We start from the raw sequence: 21,558 nt of genomic DNA, 5'->3' as shown, positions 1-21,558 counted from the left end.
ATGAGACTAAAAAGACGTACCAGTGTTTAGAAACCCGTACTTAGACAACGAAATGAAGCGTTAAGCAAATTACACTGAGTTTGCTCAACTTCTTTATACATCCTGTGAAAATAGCAGCATATTTACGCAAAGTACAGTCTCTTCTGGTGTGTATCTGCGAGTCTGTTGTGCTTAGTTGACCTGGACAAAGCCCACATGTCCTGGAACATCATAGCTATTTTAACACATGAAAAAACTGTTAGGAATTAGCTTCAATGCTAAATTCACAGTATTAACAAGAGAACAGATACACATGCTTAAAGTTATGGCCTACAGTCAGTAACCAGGGTTTTCTCTACCCTCACACAAGCCCTCCTCACACGCACTGCATACAACTGAAAGTGAAAGACTGTGTATATATACAGACAGAGAGAGCAGCAGGCACAGATCAGCAGACAGAGGCCAACACTTCACACATCTCATACAGGTAAGTCAAGCTGCTGGGAATTCAATTTAGGTTTAAATACTTCATGCATGGATTTATGCAAAACACTTTCTTTAGTGCAGATTAAAAAGGAAGTCCACTGATATTTCACAATGAAGTCAACATACAGAGGGTCATTCAGAGCTCATTGGTGTCGAATGCGTTCTTCTAAGGAAATGACAGGTGGTGATAGGAGCAATATTTAAGCGTTTTCACCTCGCAGAAAGTTGTAAACATGAAACGGTGACAAAAACGTTACCTGATATCTGGGACACTGTTTTATGCTAGCTCTGAGATAAGATTTTGGCCTGAGACATTTTTTTAAACCCTTTAGCGGAAGAAAGTTACACAAGGACACCCTTTTTTCAGATTTGATATCAGCAATCAACAACATTACATATAAAAAAAAACACTGTATATAAAAAAAATCTTCAAAAACTTTAAAAAGTTAGCTTTAAATTTTTAGTTAGTAGAATGTCAAATGGTAAGCTTACATAACAAGAATCTGTTTTGTGCCCTGCCAACAAGCAGTAATTCACGGGTAAAGGGTGTTATTAGGCACAACGTGCTATTGTTGTCTCATCTGACGACGGAATCCAGTGCCAGGAACATGATGCAAACTTTTTTTGGACACTTTGTTCATTAAAACACCAATTTTAGTCTTACAATTTTAGTGAACATGTAGGTTCAGCTGGAACTTTGGATAGTAAATCGAAATAAGTAAGTAACTGCATTTGAAATGATAAAACATGGTAAATGTGACCATAACTGACCACATTTACATGCAAAGGACTGGTTTCAGCATTTGTGCCCTGTAAAGTTTTGGGTACTTACTACATTAGCTCAAAAAATAAAACACATCATATTAGTTGAAGTAGGTTCAGAATTCAGATTTCATATTTTATGCCAGCTGTTCATTTTGAGCTTATTTACTTGCTTTATGTGGGTCCACTGTCTACTGTGTCGATTATAGCCTTCAGAAACAACTGGTACATAAGTAGAGGGAGATAAGGATCAAAGTCAAAGTCCAAGTCTAGTGTATACATGCTGGCATATCTCCCTTAGCATGCTGTGCTGGTGTACAGTAGTAAAGTAACAGAAACTTGGACACCAAAGAAATAGAAATCATCAGTCCAGTACTGAAGGTTTTTCTTTATGGATTTTGGTGTTTGTTCAGGGCCTCTATTAACAGGACCTGTTCTCGAAGGGCGTTCTCTCCTATACGGTAACACTTGCAGCTCAAGCCAAAGCCAGTTTAGTGAATGATTTACTCTTCTAGGTGAGGCTAAAGTCACCAAGCAGTATTACATCACTCAATGAGCACCAGCACATAAAGCTAGAATGATGTGTTGGTGTCGATTGCTATTTTAGTTTGTAAAGAGCTCACTAAGCTAGTTGGGAAGCTAATGCTAACATCATTAACTCTCAAACCTTCTCATATTTTCACAAAACATAAGCAGACCATTGTTTCATGTCAGCAGTTAGATGATTAGCCAGATTAGATATGTTAGACTGGCATTAAAGGACTAAAATGACAACCAAGTCATTACATTTGTTTTTTAACAAGGTTCCAGCTGTATCTCAAGCAAGCCGGAAAGTGATCTAGAACTAGAACCGTAAGTGCCATTGCTTCCTGCTTGGGTCAGTTCTTGTTTTTCAATGTTTTGAAGGTTTAGAGACTGTAGTCCATATTTTGCCATGCACTATTTGTGTTATCCACATGCTACACTCAGTCGCTCACTTGATAACTACTGGCACCTTGTTAAAAGTTCAAAAGGTCATGAAATATTCTCTGTCTTGATGGTTAAGACGTCAGTCTAGAAGTGGCTATATCTTGTCATTTTAAAACATAAGGTAGGGATGCCGTACATTATGTTATTGCTCATTTATGAGGTAAATTTGGCCTAAAAAAGCCTCAAAACTATAACGCACCTCTAGTAACTGAAACATGTTCCCATTTCTGTTGTTTCATTTTTATTCCGTAATAGCAACACATTGTGACACTAAGAAGTTTTAAACAACAGGGGAGCTGTATTGAAAACTTACAGGTAGGAGGATGGCTAGAGAGGCAAACATTTCTACAAGGATCACGGTTGGATATTTGTAGAAGATGGTACCATTTTGGGATCACCAAGTTCCCAAAACCACATTCAGACACACCAACAAACCATTTTGATGATGTATACCTGGAGTTTGCTTTATGTTACTAGAACTGGATTCTGTGGTCAGATGAGAGAAAAATAGCCCTGTGCCTAATAACACTCTTACCCGTGACTTACCCATTGACACACCTCAGTTCAAAATTCGCAAAAAACGCATACAGATCAAAATTCTTCTCCTCACCTATGAAGCTCTTAACGGTCTTACCCCTTCCTACCTGTCTGATCTTATTCTTCCCTATAAACCCTCTCGCTCTCTCAGGTCGTCTTCAGCTGGTCTACTTACCGTCCCTCCATCTAACCTCCAAGGCTTGGTGACCGAGCCTTCTCCAGATCTGCCCCTAGACTCTGGAACTCTCTTCCACTACTGGTCAGACAATCCAATTCACTCTCCATATTCAAGTCTAACCTGAAATCTTATCTTTTCACACTTGCCTATAACCTCCCTCATGCCTTCAATGTCTGACCAGTCTATTATCCAGCATTTCTTATATAACTGGTCTGCCCCACCACACTCATAACCTGCCCTGAGTCTGCTATGCTCTTTCATATGACCTCCCATACACTGCCTTGTCTTTTTGTTTGTAGTATTGTGCTCTTGTCGTCTGTGTTAGTGTGTTATTTATGTACTTTGAATTGTAAGTGTCTTTGGGTCCTTGATAAAGCGCTATATAAAAATAAATAATAATTATTATTATTATTATTATTACCTCTATGAGCTTACTGGAGATCTCATTCCAAAATCATGGATATTAATATGGAGTTGGCCCCTCTCTGCAGTTAAACAGCCATCACTCTTTTGGGAAGGCTTTCCGCCTGACTTTGGAGTGTATTTATGGGAATTTATGCCCATTCAATCAAAAAGCATTTGTGATCCCAGGCACTGATGTTGGAATCACATGATTATCTACCATGTTTTAACATTACCCTTCCCTAAGAAGCCTAGCCAGAACCCGGAAAAACAGCTCCAGACAGTTTTCCCTCTTCCACTATACCTTACTATTGGTACTACGAATTGTGGTAGGGCATGTTCTCCTGGCATCTACCAGGTTCATCATCAGAGTGCAAGATAGTGAAGTGTGATTCATCACTCCAAAGAACACCTTTCCACTGGTTCAGAGCGTAGTGGGGTCGTACTTTACACTAATCCAGCTGACGCCTGGCACTGCGTAGTGATCTCAGGCTTGTGCACAGCTGCTCGGCCATAATTCATATTTCATGAAGTTCCCAATGCACAGTTCTTCAGCTGATCTTGTTTCCAGGGGCAATTTGGAACTCTGTATTGATGGCTATTCCCTGTGAGTTTCTGTGGTCTACCACTTTGAGCTGTTGTGGCTCCTAGACACTGGCAGATGCACTAGTTCTGCATAAATCTGCATTCACCATCTGTAATTTAATATGACATAAAATGCAGATTTGACCTGCAGTATTCCCAGAGGATTCGAGAACAGAGCAGGGCTGAGACGCCATTCTCACCAAACAATTAATGTAGCAACGAGAAAGTGTCACACACACACTCACACAAATACGCACAATCACACAGTGGAAGTTCCAGCTGCTTCTCAATTTTAACCAGAGTACAAAAACAAGAAAGGGTTTCAAAACATCATCAAAAAATGCTTTTTGTGTTGATTTACTCTGGAATTCACCGCTGTGATCATTATTTGAAGTTTTAATATGAACCTAGTCCATTTGTTTCCTCTGCATTACCTTATAGGCCTTAAAAGACCTTAAATGCTTCTTAAAATAGAATTTTTTTTAGCTTGTTTGTCACAAAATTTAAAATGTAAAAGTGTTACCTTTTCTATTTCTATCCATACCAAATGCTTTTTTTTTGTATTATTATTTTAACACATAGTGACAACCATCTACACACTTGGGGGGCAGTCATGGGCTGGAGGTTAGGGAACCAGCCCTGTGACCAGAATGTCACCGGTTTGACCCTCAGAGCCAACAGTACGTGATTGAGGTGTCCCTGAGCAAGACACCTAACCCCCAACTGCTCCTTGGGCACTGTGGATAGGGCTGCCCACCACTCTGGGCAAGTGTGCTCACTGCCCCCTAGTGTGTGTGTGTGTGTGCGCTCACTAGTGTGTATGTGGGGTTTCACTGCACAGAAGCGTCAAATGTGGAGGTGATTTCCCCATTGTGGGACTACAAAGGGTCACTTAATCATAATCTTAAGTAATCTTAAGAAAGTCAGTAATCTTAAAGAAAGTCAGAAAATCTCACTTCTCATAAAATATGTTCCACTAATGCAGGACACCCTGAGTCTTAAGTTGTCTTTTGTTGCACAAAACTATGTTACATTATGTATGTTTCAGTGATTCGGTAGGAAAATAATAAAAGTCTTTTCATATAAATTCTTGGGATCACTTAAATCGCTTAGAATGGAAAGGAAATTTTGAACAGGAGGCTGGCAAATAAGTTCACATTAGCTCAATTTTGCATTGTATGCACCGGTGTGTATATTTATAATGCACTGAATGAGTGTTGTTTAAAAAGGTGTTATAGTCAAAGTAATGCCCTCTAGTGGTTTCACTGCTCTATCTCTATAATGCATGTTTAAAAATATGCTTTATTGCGTTTTCCTTTCATCTAATATCAGTGTTATTCCTTTCACATAAAACTTGCCCTGGCCACCCAATGCCCACCACATTTACACAGTCCTAGAACATCCACTGTATAATAGAAATAATTTATAAAACTTTCTTTTTTCTTCATTTCCAGAGATTCAAACATGGGAGTATTACAGACCAAGCCTGGTAAGTTTAGATCTGAATACTTGGTTTGTTAAAGTTTTATATATATATTATATATTTATATATATCATTTTTTTTAAATCAAGCAGTATAATATATAGTGCATAATGTGGTTTTAGTCTGCACTAAAATTGGACTTAAAACATAAGTGACATTAACAGCAAATAAGGTTGTAGTAATGCACTTATGTTCATGAAGCCCTGTTTTAGTTTGCAAGACACATGGTCCAACAACCATTTTCCCTTATTTGCATATAGTCTGCCCCTAGTCACAGGAGAACACCATCCCACAAATACTAACATTCGAACTAGTTTGATGGTAAACATCCACAGCAAAATGCTGACGTGGACTGAAGTATTTTTTTTCCATATTATCTTTCATAATAATGTGTTTGGTCATACAGGCAAGTCATCAGGAAATTGTACATGCACTCACTCAGTTGATTAGCCAATGAATTTAGTCTTTGTACATGCTAAAGCTTATTATTCAGTTACTACAAGGCTTCAATGCAAGCTGGCTGGGCTATTCTTAGGTTATAGAAGTGTATAATAAAACCAGGTGTATAAAAAAAGCCAAAACTATAACTGAACTCATACTGTTCATTTGGGTTTTTTCATTTCAGTTTCTTTGTTAAATATGTCCTTGTTTATGCTTATGAACACAATGCATGTTAAGTTTATATATTTGCACTATTTTATAAGATAAGATGAGGCATTCGCATTACATGTGGTACATGAGGTGGAACGAAATAGTGTACTCAAGGTCTCAGTTAACTCCCAAGAACAAAAGTAACAATAAATAGTAAGATGCAAATAACAGCAGCATGAGTACGAGGTAGAAAGTGTACATCTTAATACTGGTAACGTATAAAGTGACGTGTAGGGGTGATATAGTGGAGGCACTGATTCAGTACAGCAGCAGCAATAAATAAGTGGACATGAAGTGCCATTGCATTGATTGTCTAATTGGAATTTAAGAGTCTTACAGCTTGAGGGAAGAAGCTGTTTCTCAGTCTGGTTGTTATACTCTTAGTGCTTCGCAGCCTCCTACCTGAGGGGAGCGGGACGAAAAGTGTGTGTGCTGGATGATTTAAATTTGAAGTGGCATTACAAAAACAAAAAGTCTGAATATGTATTTCCCATCACTGTTTCAAAAGAATTGAAGATGTCAGCTCAAGCAGGTTTTGTCAAGTGCTGGTACATTTAATACCATGTTGATATGTTGCACAATTGCTGATGAATATTGCTGTTGTTTCGTTGTTGCTGTATTTTTGCTAAACATGAAGATGCCGTCTATTTGTGTTGTTGGAAACTTGGATAGCTCCATGACTACATGTATACAGAGCAAGTTTTTCCTCTTTGCAGCAGGTTCAACTTAACGTTTGGTGTACTTGTAGATATAGAGGTAGCAAAGTTTCCAGTGTTATCTGAAACTTTATGAATGCATTCTCTGTTGAATGTGTTTTTCTATTGTTTTTCCATAGAATTTGCCACTGTTTTGGCTGAAAAACAAGTAAAACCTGGACAAACTATCACTCTTAACTGTAAGACGAACACAGAAGTATTCATTCCAACGTGGGAAAAGAATGGACAAAAACTGGAATGCGTGGAGGGCAAGCATAAAATAAAGCAAATTGGCAAAACATGCATCTTGGAAATTGCAAATGCTCAGGAAGGAGATGAAGGGAACTACACATTAAACCTGAATAATAAGGAGGGTACCGCCTCCTGCTCTGCCATGGTCACTGTTGGTATGTAAGAATTCTGCACATCAGTCAATCCGATTAGGGAATTCAGTTCTTAAACATCCTGTAAGACTTTTTAGGGTCTCTTCCCTAAAATCAGGCTGATTTCAGGTTATATGAATTCCTATAACTTACAACTGTTATTTATTGATTGTAATATTTTAATGTTTTTTAAATTGTAAAAGTAATAAACTGTACTGGACTTTTCACTGGTTACCACAGAAATGACATTGCAAATTCTGTGGTACAGAAGATGCCAGCCTAAAACAACCTCTAAACATAGCCATTAAAAATGGGTACAAACACATCTCAGGCCATTTTTTGTTAACATATTTTGAGTCAAGTTCTTCTTGAGGTACACCATGTTTTACTAGCTCCTACAATAACTCATGCATTTCTTACAGAGCTCAATGAATGGAGGACTGTCGAATGGAAGTAAGTTCACAATCATTCTTTAATATCATGTGATAAGATCAAAAATCATGCTAGCAAATGTATTTATTTATTTCTGCAACTACATGATAGGCTGGCATTTGCCAACAAAGCTTGTAGTCACATAAACTTAAGGGAAAGGGTTTCAGTGAATTAGGATTCGATGATTGGTTGTATATTATCAATGTTATTGTGTATAGATTATAAGAATATAAGTGATGTAATTGATAATGGGTGTGGATGAGCTTGTATGCAATGTTTGCGCATGCTACCAATATGCCACTGGGTGGAACTGCCCTTCTAAGACTTGGGGTGGGAAAATGCAGAAAAAGACAGGCAAAGGAGATGCCTAAATGGTGTGCTCATACAAAGGCAGATCCTCTTAATAACAATGAAAAATGTTATGAGAATCCTTTTTTTAGTGGCTCTCTTTTCCCTGTTTTCCAGTGGTTTGGAGCATTTTTCATTTCAGCCTCTTTCATGTTTTTAGTTTTGGGGCTGTTTCTCTTGTTAGCCCTGTTTAAGTCTTTTCTTTTTACTCAGAGAACGGGTACTCAACAAGTCACCCCTCTTCAAAGGTGTGAGGCTGGGTGACAGGTGTGCCTGGTTGACACTAATTAGTCTGTGGTTTTCTGTGAACTGGAGTTTCCTGGACTAATAGCACCGGAGGGCAATGTTGGCACAGATTGGAACTTGCAACGTTATTTGGAACGCCATTCTAATACCGGGCAAGACCCCCTTTACTCTCAGAACAGCCTGGGTTCTTCATGACATGGTTCAACAATGTGCTGGAAAAACATTCCTTGACTGATTGCATTACTTAACAGCTGCAGATACCAAATCCCAAAAGTGCTCTATTGAAATCAGATCTGGTCACTGAAGAGGTCACTGATGCACTGAGCTCATCCTGTTTCTGGAACCTGTTTTAGATTACTTGTGTCAAGACACATCATGCTGCCATTACAATATTGGTAAAAAGTGGCCATCAAAGGATGCACAAAGCGCAGATGTGGCATTCAAGTGATTGTATCAACTTGTATTAGGCATGCAAAGAAAACTTTTCCATATCACTACACACCACCACTTGCTTAGCCTGTTGACACAGGCAGGTTGGGTTCATTCATTCATGCATTTTACTATAGATTCAGACCCTATTATCTGCAGGTCACAGCAGAAATTGAGATCCACCAATTGGTGGATCCACCAATGTGGTCTTCTGTTGTAGCCCATCCACCTCAAGGATTGCCTTTGTTTACTGTGCATCTCATAATGCTTCTATGATCACCAGTGTTGTAAAAAAAAAAAAAGTGGTCATTTGTGTAACTGCAGCAATCTTACCATTAACTTTTGTGTAGTACTTTGTATGAATTTTAGAGATTGTTGTGTGCAAAAATCTCAGGAGACTGGCAGTTTCTGAAACACTCAAACCACCCTGTCTGGCACCAACAATCATACCAGGCTCAAAGCTATGCTCATGTTTGATACTTGAGATCTTGCATTGCATTGCTTTCACATTATCGGCTGAGGTGTTCCTAATCAAGTAATATTTAATGTCTTATTCTTGCCTAAACCACTTCCAAATTTCATACTCGCCAGAAATTGTGTTTAGATTAAGAATTGGGTACAGCAGACTGTAGGAGTTTGAGTAACTATGCTTGATTTCTACTTTTCTCCCCAGGGAAAAGCCAATGATTGAGAACCTGAGGTCCTTTAAAATTGGCAGTGACAAAGTCAGTGAGCTCCGCTTCCTTCTATATGGACCAGTTGGAGCTGGAAAATCCAGCGTCATAAACACCATCAAAAGCATTTTTGAAAGACGTCAGTTCATCAACTGTCTGGCTTCAGCAGAGTCTTCTAAGAGCTACACCATATATGTGAGTACACAGTGCAATATCAGAGGTTCTTTACAATATAAGAGGACATTCTAATTTATGCATAGAAGAAGGAAAGAAAAATAACAAACAAATGTCTCAGATTCTGTTTCCAAACAGAAGTTTATTGCTGAGATGTGGAGTAAGGTTTAATGGACTGATTAGTCTATGTGTGTATTTAATAATTATTTGGCTTATGAGAAGCAAAAAATGCAACCAAGTTTATTTTGATGGCCCCTATAGATGATAAAACTACAAGACAGATTTAAGAGAAAACATGATAAAACCTTAAATGAATAATTATTAGCAAACATTTTGGTAATAGTTGATTATCAACAACATTATAGTGAGTATTACGTTCAGGAGTAGATGTAGGTTCTGTGTTGAAGTTAAGGTTAGGGTTAGGCTTGGTGCAGGTTTAGGTTTAGGGTTGATGTTAGGGTTAGGAGTAGGTGTTGACTTAGGGTTGAAGTTATTGTTCCGGTGAGGTTTAGAGGTAGGTGCAAGTTTAAGGTTGAAGTTATATCTATGGTTAGGTTGAGGTTTAGTAGTAGGTGTAGGTTTAGGGTTGAAGGTTAGGGTTAGATTTGGGAGTAGGTGTAATTTTAAGGTTGAATTTATGGTCATGGTGAGGTTTAGATTTAGGAGTAGGTGTAGATTTAAGGTTGAAATTACAGTTATGGTGAGGTTTAGAGGTAGGTGTAGAATTAGGGTTGAAGATGCAGTTATGGTTAGGTTTAAGAATGGTTAAGAATGAAGTTGAGGTTAGAGTTAAGTTAGGTGTAAGTGTGGGGTTGAAGTTAAGGTTGGGGTGAGGTTTAGGGGTAGGTGTAGGTTTAAGGTTGAAGTTAAGGTTATGGTTAGGAGAGGGTGTAGCTTTAAGGTTAAAGTGAAGGTAAAGTTTAAGGGTAAGTGTAGGTTTAGGTTTGCAGTTACAGTTATGATAAGGCACATCTCCCAAAAACAATGGAAGAATCTGTAATCAAGGGTGGACAATTTTTTTTTTTTTTTAAAGTAAAAGAAAAATATCATATATATTATTTTTAGTTGTTGAGGCTTCTGTGTAATTTTCTGTGGTTTTTTCTTGCTCTTACCTCATACTGACAAATAAGTAAGTTGTACTTAATGGCTTGAGTGAAAACTTTTGCACAGTGCTGTAAATTATTTTAATTATTCAGATATTGAACAGAACATTTCAAAGAACGTTAATATGACTAAAATTCAAACTTCACATTTTTATAATCTAATTTTAATCTTAAAATTACAATTTTTGTGCTTAAAAAGTTATCTTCCAAGAACTAACCAGCACAACAGCTGAAATCTTTTGAATGATACAGATTGACAAATATAAACACAAGGTGTTGAACTTCAGCTCTTGCCCGTGCATATCATGTACATTGCAATTCACAAACACAAATGCATTTCATTTTTCATTTTCATTTTTCAGTATCAAAAATATTCAGTGGCACAAGGTAAATTCTTTCCTTTCGCCTTTAATGACATCATGGGAGTAGAAAAGGAGAAGTGTGAAGGGGTCCTCACTGATGACATCATTAGTGCTCTGAAAGGACATGTGAAAGAAGACTACCAGGTAAGATCAAAGGTTTTATTTAGGGGGTAAAAATTCACTTTCTTGGAGTTGGCTGTGGTAACAAGGTGGGGAAAATGGTTTAAAAAACTAATTTTCAAGCCAGTGACCAAAGAGACGTGTCATTCTGCTCTTTGATTATTTCCTTTAGTTCTTTTCTACGCACCCACTGTCTAAAGACAGCACATATTACCTGACAAATCCCTCCCTGAGTGACATGATGCACTGCCTGGTGAATGTTATACCAGCAGACAAGCTTGTACTGATTAAAGGAGACTTCATTCGGAAGATAAAGGCTGTCAGACAAGCAGCAAGAAGAATGGGTGAGTCAGCTCATTAGAAAGCATCACTACTTTTGTTTGTCTGAATGGCTGGAGTATATCTATTTACTGAAAGGTTAAAGCAAACACACTAAGTGGCGTGATTGGTAAGTGCTTAAACATTGCATAAGTGCCTGTTCACACATACATACCCCATACACAGCCAAACTGTGACCACCATACACAGCCAAACTGTGACCACCATGCACAGCCAAACCGTGACCACCATACACAGCCAAACCGTGACCACCATACACAGCCAAACCGTGACCACCATACACAGCCAAACCGTGACCACCATACACAGCCAAACTGTGACCACCATACACAGCCAAACCGTGACCACCATACACAGCCAAACCGTGACCACCATACACAGCCAAACCGTGACCACCATACACAGCCAAACCGTGACCACCACCATATACAGCCAAACCGTGACCACCATACACAGCCAAACCGTGACCATACACAGCCCAACCGTGACCACCATACACAGTCAAACCGTGACCACCATACACAGCCAAACCGTGACCATACACAGCCAAACCGTGACCACCATACACAGTCAAACCGTGACCACCATACACAGCCAAACCATGACCACCATACACAGCCAAACCGTGACCACCATACACAGCCAAACTGTGACCACCATACACAGCCAAACCGTGACCACCGCCATACACAGCCAAACCGTGACCACCATACACAGCCAAACCGTGACCATACACAGCCAAACCGTGACCACCACCATACACAGCCAAACTGTGACCACCATACACAGCCAAACCGTGACCATACACAGCCAAACCGTGACCAACATACACAGTCAAACCGTGACCACCATACACAGCCAAACCGTGACCATACACAGCCAAACCGTGACCACCATACACAGTCAAACCGTGACCACCATACACAGTCAAACCATGACCACCATACACAGCCAAACCGTGACCACCATACACAGCCAAACTGTGACCACCATACACAGCCAAACCGTGACCATACACAGCCAAACCGTGACCACCATACACAGTCAAACCGTGACCACCATACACAGCCAAACCGTGACCACCATACACAGCCAAACTGTGACCACCACCATACACAGCCAAACTGTGACCACCACCATACACAGCCAAACCGTGACCATACACAACCAAACTGTGACCATACACAGCCAAACCGTGACCACCATACACAGTCAAACCATGACCACCATACACAGCCAAACAGTGACCACCATAAACAGTTAAACCAGGACCACCACACACACAACCAAACCGTGACCACCACACACAGCCAAACTGTGACCACCATACACAGCCAAACCGTGACCATACACAGCCAAACCGTGACCACCATACACAGTCAAACCATGACCATACACAGCCAAACTGTGACCACCATACACAGCCAAACCGTGACCACCATACACAGCCAAACTGTGACCACCATACACAGCCAAACCGTGACCATACACAGCCAAACCGTGACCACCATACACAGTCAAACCATGACCACCATACACAGCCAAACCGTGACCACCATAAACAGTTAAACCAGGACCACCACACACACAACCAAACCGTGACCACCACACACAGCCAAACTGTGACCACCACACATAGCCAAACTGTGACCACCACACACAGCCAAACCACGACCACCACACACAGCCAAACCAGGACCACCACACACAGCCAAACCAGGACCACCACACACAGCCAAACCGCGACCACCGCACACAGCCAAACCGCGACCACCACACACAGCCAAACCGCGACCACCGCACACAGCCAAACCGTGACCACCATACACAGCCAAACCATGACCACCATACACAGCCAAACCATGACCACCATACACAGCCAAACCGTGACCACCATACACAGCCAAACCGTGACCACCATACACAGCCAAACCGTGACCACCATACACAGCCAAACCATGACCACCATACACAGCCAAACCGTGACCACCATACACAGCCAAACCATGACCACCATACACAGCCAAACCGTGACCACCATACACAGCCAAACCGTGACCACCATACACAGCCAAACTGTGACAACCATACACAGCCAAACCGTGACCACCACCATACACAGCCAAACCGTGACCACCATACACAGCCAAACCGTGACCATACACAGCCCAACCGTGACCACCATACACAGTCAAACCGGGACCACCATACACAGCCAAACCGTGACCATACACAGCCAAACCGTGACCACCATACACAGTCAAACCGTGACCACCATACACAGCCAAACCATGACCACCATACACAGCCAAACCGTGACCACCATACACAGCCAAACTGTGACCACCATACACAGCCAAACCGTGACCACCACCATACACAGCCAAACCGTGACCACCATACACAGCCAAACCGTGACCATACACAGCCAAACCGTGACCACCACCATACACAGTCAAACCGTGACCACCATACACAGCCAAACCGTGACCACCATACACAGTCAAACCGTGACCACCATACACAGCCAAACCGTGACCACCATACACAGTCAAACCGTGACCACCATACACAGCCAAACCGTGACCACCATACACAGCCAAACTGTGACCACCACCATACACAGCCAAACTGTGACCACCACCATACACAGCCAAACCGTGACCATACACAACCAAACTGTGACCATACACAGCCCAACCGTGACCACCATACACAGTCAAACCGGGACCACCATACACAGCCAAACCGTGACCATACACAGCCAAACCGTGACCACCATACACAGTCAAACCGTGACCACCATACACAGCCAAACCATGACCACCATACACAGCCAAACCGTGACCACCATACACAGCCAAACTGTGACCACCATACACAGCCAAACCGTGACCACCACCATACACAGCCAAACCGTGACCACCATACACAGCCAAACCGTGACCATACACAGCCAAACCGTGACCACCACCATACACAGTCAAACCGTGACCACCATACACAGCCAAACCGTGACCACCATACACAGTCAAACCGTGACCACCATACACAGCCAAACCGTGACCACCATACACAGTCAAACCGTGACCACCATACACAGCCAAACCGTGACCACCATACACAGCCAAACTGTGACCACCACCATACACAGCCAAACTGTGACCACCACCATACACAGCCAAACCGTGACCATACACAACCAAACTGTGACCATACACAGCCAAACCGTGACCACCATACACAGTCAAACCATGACCACCATACACAGCCAAACAGTGACCACCATAAACAGTTAAACCAGGACCACCACACACACAACCAAACCGTGACCACCACACACAGCCAAACTGTGACCACCATACACAGCCAAACCGTGGCCATACACAGCCAAACCATGACCACCATACACAGTCAAACCATGACCATACACAGCCAAACTGTGACCACCATACACAGCCAAACCGTGACCACCATACACAGCCAAACTGTGACCACCATACACAGCCAAACCATGACCATACACCGCCAAACCGTGACCACCATACACAGTCAAACCATGACCACCATACACAGCCAAACCGTGACCACCATAAACAGTTAAACCAGGACCACAACACACACAACCAAACCGTGACCACCACACACAGCCAAACTGTGACCACCACACACAGCCAAACTGTGACCACCAAACACAGCCAAACTGTGACCACCACACACAGCCAAACCACGACCACCACACACAGCCAAACCAGGACCACCACACACAGCCAAACCAGGACCACCACACACAGCCAAACCGCGACCACCGCACACAGCCAAACCGCGACCACCGCACACAGCCAAACCGCGACCACCACACACAGCCAAACCAGGACCACCACACACAGCCAAACCGCGACCACCACACACAGCCAAACCGCGACCACCGCACACAGCCAAACCGCGATCACCGCACACAGCCGCACACAGCCAAACCGCGACCACCACACACAGCCAAACCGCGACCACCGCACACAGCCAAACCGTGACCACCATACACAGCCAAACCGTGACCACCATACACAGCCAAACCATGACCACCATACACAGCCAAACCATGACCACCATACACAGCCAAACCATGACCACCATACACAGCCAAACCGTGACCACCATACACAGCCAAACTGTGACCACCATGCACAGCCAAACCGTGACCACCACCATATACAGCCAAACCGTGACCACCATACACTGCCAAACCGTGACCACCATACACAGCCAAACTGTGACCACCATACACAGCCAAACCGTGACCACCACCATACACAGCCAAACCGTGACCACCATACACAGCCAAACCGTGACCATACACAGCCAAACCGTGACCACCACCATACACAGCCAAACTGTGACCACCATACACAGCCAAACCGTGACCATACACAGCCAAACCGTGACCACCATACACAGTCAAACCGTGACCACCATACACAGTCAAACCGTGACCATACACAGCCAAACCGTGACCACCATACACAGTGAAACCGTGACCACCATACACAGTCAAACCGTGACCACCATACACAGCCAAACCGTGACCACCATACACAGCCAAACCGTGACCACCATACACAGTCAAACCGTGACCACCATACACAGCCAAACTGTGACCACCACCATACACAGCCAAACTGTGACCACCACCATACACAGCCAAACCGTGACCATACACAACCAAACTGTGACCATACACAGCCAAACCATGACCACCATACACAGTCAAACCATGACCACCATACACAGCCAAACAGTGACCACCATAAACAGTTAAACCAGGACCACCACACACACAACCAAACCGTGACCACCACACACAGCCAAACTGTGACCACCATACACAGCCAAACCGTGACCATACACAGCCAAACCGTGACCACCATACACAGTCAAACCATGACCATACACAGCCAAACTGTGACCACCATACACAGCCAAACAGTGACCACCATAAACAGTTAAACCAGGACCACCACACACACAACCAAACCATGACCACCACACACAGCCAAACTGTGACCACCATACACAGCCAAACCAGGACCACCACACACAGCCAAACCAGGACCACCATACACAGCCAAACCGTGACCACCATACACAGCCAAACTGTGACCACCATACACAGCCAAACCGTGACCATACACAGCCAAACCGTGACCACCATACACAGTCAAACCATGACCACCATACACAGTCAAACCGTGACCACCATAAACAGTTAAACCAGGACCACCACACACACAACCAAACCGTGACCACCACACACAGCCAAACTGTGACCACCACACACAGCCAAACCGTGACCACCACACACAGCCAAACCAGGACCACCACACACAGCCAAACCAGGACCACCACACACAGCCAAACCGTGACCACCGCACACAGCCAAACCGCGACCACCGCACACAGCCAAACCGTGACCACCACACACAGCCAAACCGTGACCACCATACACAGCCAAACCGTGACCACCACACACAGCCAAACCGCGACCACCACACACAGTCAAACCGTGACCACCACACACAGTCAAACCGCGACCACCACACACAGTCAAACCGCGACCACCACACACAGTCAAACAGCAGTGCTGGATTCTAAACCCACCATTTAGTAAACATCGAAGCTTCAATCCAGTTTTTAAGTGTTAAACAGCACTGCTGACAGAGAGTAGCTAGTTAGCTTAGCTAGCATGCTACCAGCCCTGCTCACCACAAAACAGGTTTGAGTCTGATGACCAAAAGCATTACTGACAAGTTTAGATCATAATGACTCAAATCTGAGGAAGCAAAGTCAAGTGGGTGGTATTAAAGGGACAGAATACTAAATGAATACAGTTCTGTGGAATGAAATGTGTGCTAGTCTAGGGTATCTCATCTTAGCTAGAGATTCAAACACCAGTACAGATTTGACTTGACTAACTGGTGCTCCGCTAACACAAGTATAGATGATAAAAATGTATTTTTTATCGGGAGCAAAGTCAATTGATTGTGTTGGAGTGACATGAAGCTGAAATCAAACCTGTTTCACAATGTTTCAAGATGTAGCCTGCTAAGCTAAGCTAATGTGAGCATACAGTACCTCCCACTGCAGTAACTTACAGGCTCAAATCAAGCAAACTGATCTTAAAAACATCCATTCAGAGGATAAAGTCTCATGTCTGAGATCACAAATTTGAATGTCTCATATTGAAATGAAAACAAAAACAGACCTGTTCTTTGATGATTTGAGCTGTACCTTGCTGGGCTATGCTAATGCTAGAATAGTTAGCCAGCTACAGGTATAACCAACCATATTACAGCCTTGTTTTCAGTAATTGATGCTCATAAAACTCCTGTTTGGACGATAAAGAATCTGAGAGCGTGCAAAGAGACGGATGTAATGACGGATAGACTCGAGATCAGCTATTAGCCTGTTAGAAGTTAGCTTATCTTTTGTGTAGTTTTCTTCAGTAAGTCCTGGTTCTGATTTAGCAGCACAGCAGATGGAAAAAGAAACTGCAACCACTTTCACAAGCATGACCCAGCCTGCAACACCACAGTACAGCCCCGAGAACTACTTGGCTCTACATTGGATAAGAGGTTGATGAAATAACATGTACATGTATCTGGACTGTCTATGATACAGGTATGCCTCAAGTGGTTTTCCTGACCAGAGTGGATCGTGCATGCCCAATGGCAAAGGCCAATTTGCGCAATGTCTACAAAAGCAAGAAGATCAGGGATAAAGTGAGTTCGTTTTTAGCTTGTGGGTGCATTTATGGAGAGATTCTATATCATGGGACTGTAATACAAATCAATGAGAAGAAGGTAATGAATGTGTATGTGGGTCTATCTTTGTACATCCAGATGTATGAATGCAGCAACCTACTGGGTATCCCATTAAACTGCATCTTTCCTGTGGGGAACTATCATGAGGAGACTGGGATGAATGAGGACATCAACTGCCTGATGCTGGACGCCTTAACAAAGATCACAGACTGGGCTAATGATTACGTGGTCAAATGTTCCAACAAACAAGTACATGTAGAATGAGGAAAATCGATACATTCAATATTGAGGGGCAAATGACCCTAAACAATTTGAATGTATATAATTGAATTGTCCTGTTGAAAGGTAAGCTTTGATGTGTTACTGGAAAAAAAATCAATACTGAGGAAATAAGAGGAAATCTGTCATTACATAATGATATAGTTACTGCAATCATTGATGCACAGGTTCAGGATGAAATGTACAGTTAATATATGTACAATGTCATATTGGCAGATAATTGCTAGGCACTGATGCTGGACTACTGTATAGACAGGTCGATTATCTTATATCTATTCTGTTCAGAAATATCTATCAGAACTGATTCATGTGTGTTCAATGGACATTTTTACTGGCAATTATGTACATAAAAAAATGTCATATCAATATTGGCCCACAGTTCCCATATTGGCCCACCCCTAATATATTTAATAACATATACACATTTTTTGTTCAGTATTTAGGTTTAATTATTCATCTTTAGTTTTCTTTTCTGAGTTTATGGTAGTTATTCTCATATTAGGTAAGCATGATGTGCGTGAAATAGAAAGCAATAAAGATTCAAAAAACAACATAATATGGGTCATTTGGACGCTTGGTCACACTGCGTTAAACTGGCTCAGCAACAGAAACGCTGCCCCCTTCTCTGGGCCTGAGCTCATTTAAATTGGATTGAGAGGAAGTGGAAAACTGTCCTGTGGTCTGACAAATCAACATTTGAAATTCTTTTTGGAAATCATGGACACTGTGTCCTTTGGGCTAAAAACCACAGCTTGTTATCAGAGCACAGTTCAAAAGCCAGTATTCATAAAGGTATAGGGGTGCATTAGTGCACATGGTATGGCGTGCACATCTGTGAATGCATCATTAATGCTACACGGTGTAAATGTTTTGGCAAGATATGCTGCCATCCAGATGACGTCTTTTTCAGGGAAGGCCTTGATTATATCAGCAAGACAATGGAAAACCACATTCTGCATGTATTACAACAGCAGTGCTCTGTTTTAAAAGTGTCTGGGTGCTAAATTGATCTGCCTGCAGTCCAGACCTGTCACCACTGAAAATATTTGGCACATTATAAAATGAAAAATGTAACAAAGGAGACACTGAACTGATGAGCAGCTGAAATCCTGTATCAAGCAAGAATGGGGAAACATTTCACTTTCAAAACCTAGCTAGTCCCAAATGTCCCAGCTTGCAGAGTGTAAATTGAGACCAATAATTTTACTTATGTCATGGCTTTTACAATATTTTATTTCCCACCAGGGGTGTTGTTAGTCTTGGACATTTGGGGATTAATTCCTGAATATTCAGATGCCAGCTCCAAGTTATTACTACAGTGTGCTTTCCTTAACCACTACCCTCACTTTAAAAATGGCATTCCATCACAGCAAACCATGTACCCACAAGGCCCCTCTTTGGAACATCCTCTGACAAAACAGCAGGAACAACAATTATCCAAAGAAAATAAGCAAGCAATGAACTGCACTGCAATTATTTCCATTCCTGCAGCCCAAGCAAAACTCCCCTCATACAAATACTTAACCCTCTGATGTCTGGGGGCATTTTCTGGATTTTTGCATATATTCTTAAATCAACCTTTAAAGGCACTTGGTTATAACATAATACCCACATATGATAGTCCACAATTTTCAGAGCAACTTCAACTCACTCTATAATTAGGCCCTTTTGACCTGGAACACTGTGTAAATAGATGATTGTGCCCAAAACATGAAAGAAATAGTTTAAGACGTTTTTAATATCACTTGTTAAAACAGTTTTACTCATGTGGATGAATTATTTTGGTGTAAAGACAATTCAATGGGTTTACCAAAATCTTTGACAAAAGTAGTGCAGTGCATGAATGAAATAGTAGTTAAATGTTTTCCTCATTGCTATTTTCTAAAATTTTACACACACCACGTGTTTTCAATGTGATGGGTAAAACTTAAGTTCCTAAGTGTCCATTGGTCAATTTCTAACAAACACTCAAATCCACCAATTACAGGCAAGAGGTAAATGAGGGAACACACAACTCTACTAGTTACACACAGTGCGAGGCAGGTGGCATGTATTTCAACTAGCGTTTATTGACTCATAACCTCGGCTGTGATTCACGTACTAATGCTTAACCCACACTGTATTAGAGTCAAAGGGCGACTCTACAGATTCAGGAACTGTTTGAACTGTATTTCTGCACGGTATTATTGTCAAGATGTTAATAAAAACACTAAGAAACATTTTGTTTGATGTGCCAACATGTATGTTGACCCCAGAGGGTTAAACATTTAAATGCCATTTTATTTATTGCAGCAGCTATACATGATTTGTTTGAGATGAAGAGGCTGTCTGTTTTAAATGGTCTTTGTTAAGAGGTCTGAATTGTTTTTTTTCACAGCAGGGGTTTCACAGCCCTCCCTTTCACCCCTCATTGCTCACTAGCAGCTCAATGCGGAAACATCTCACACACAGAGAGACAACAGTTAATCTCACAATGGGGAAAAATATTTTATTTGATTATATTGATTCAAAATATCCAAGTCGATTTCCATTCCGCCAGTGGAACGGCCAACAGGAAGCCTGCAGAAAGAGATGACACTACTTTTCAGACCACTATCATCATCCATGTTTCTTTCCAAGAAATTCCAAATTTCTGATTCTTATACAAATACTGTACTCTATGCCCACCGTAAGGCCTCTTATTCCAATTATAACATCCATCATTAATTAAAAGCTAGTACACTTATAGAAATAAAGGTTCTGTGCAGGTACTTTTCATTTATCAAGGTACACACAATGCAAATGTACCCTGAAAGGTCTAATTTTGTACGTTAAATGTTTTTTTGCAGATGAAAAGTACATATCTTCATAACCGAATGTTTTAAAACACAACAATAAAATTAAAAGCCTGGAGATAAGACTGGGTGTGTGGAGTCAATACAACTAACTACAGTTGTTGCACGACTACAACAATCAAGAAAACTGTGGTACAGTTATGTTCCCTGACTAAAGGTATTGAGATGTACTCTTGAGGGTACCACCCCAGTGACATTAGGGGTCCTGCCAGTCACAGTTTCATACCTTTATTTCTTATATATAAGTTAAGTTAATAAGGTCATGCTAACTCATCTATAAAGGCTTTCAC

At 41.8% G+C, this 21,558-nt stretch overlaps 1 protein-coding gene across 2 annotated transcripts; it reads left to right on the top strand.

Annotated features, from left to right (window-relative positions):
- Positions 1-382: 382 nt before the first annotated feature.
- LOC108430464 (interferon-induced protein 44-like) lies at positions 383-21,321 on the top strand. 2 transcript variants are annotated; one of them, XM_037539224.1, is made up of 10 exons: positions 383-466; positions 2,885-2,992; positions 5,353-5,387; positions 6,868-7,134; positions 7,533-7,563; positions 9,239-9,434; positions 10,879-11,022; positions 11,171-11,342; positions 18,013-18,113; positions 18,234-21,321. In XM_037539224.1, the coding sequence occupies exons 3-10, from the start codon at positions 5,363-5,365 to the stop codon at positions 18,417-18,419; spliced, it is 1,122 nt and encodes a 373-aa protein (XP_037395121.1). In that variant the 5' UTR covers positions 383-466; positions 2,885-2,992; positions 5,353-5,362; the 3' UTR covers positions 18,420-21,321. The 2 variants fall into 2 exon arrangements, with proteins under 2 accessions (XP_037395121.1, XP_017558455.1); XM_017702966.2 differs by lacking the exon at positions 2,885-2,992 and having other exon boundaries at positions 417-466.
- Positions 21,322-21,558: the final 237 nt, after the last annotated feature.

Source organism: Pygocentrus nattereri, chromosome 6, assembly GCF_015220715.1.
Source record: "Pygocentrus nattereri isolate fPygNat1 chromosome 6, fPygNat1.pri, whole genome shotgun sequence".
In the NCBI taxonomy this organism is placed as follows: Eukaryota; Metazoa; Chordata; class Actinopteri; order Characiformes; family Serrasalmidae; genus Pygocentrus; species Pygocentrus nattereri.
The sequence above is the reverse complement of the archived record's forward strand: the minus strand, read 5'-3'. Positions and strand labels throughout refer to the sequence as shown.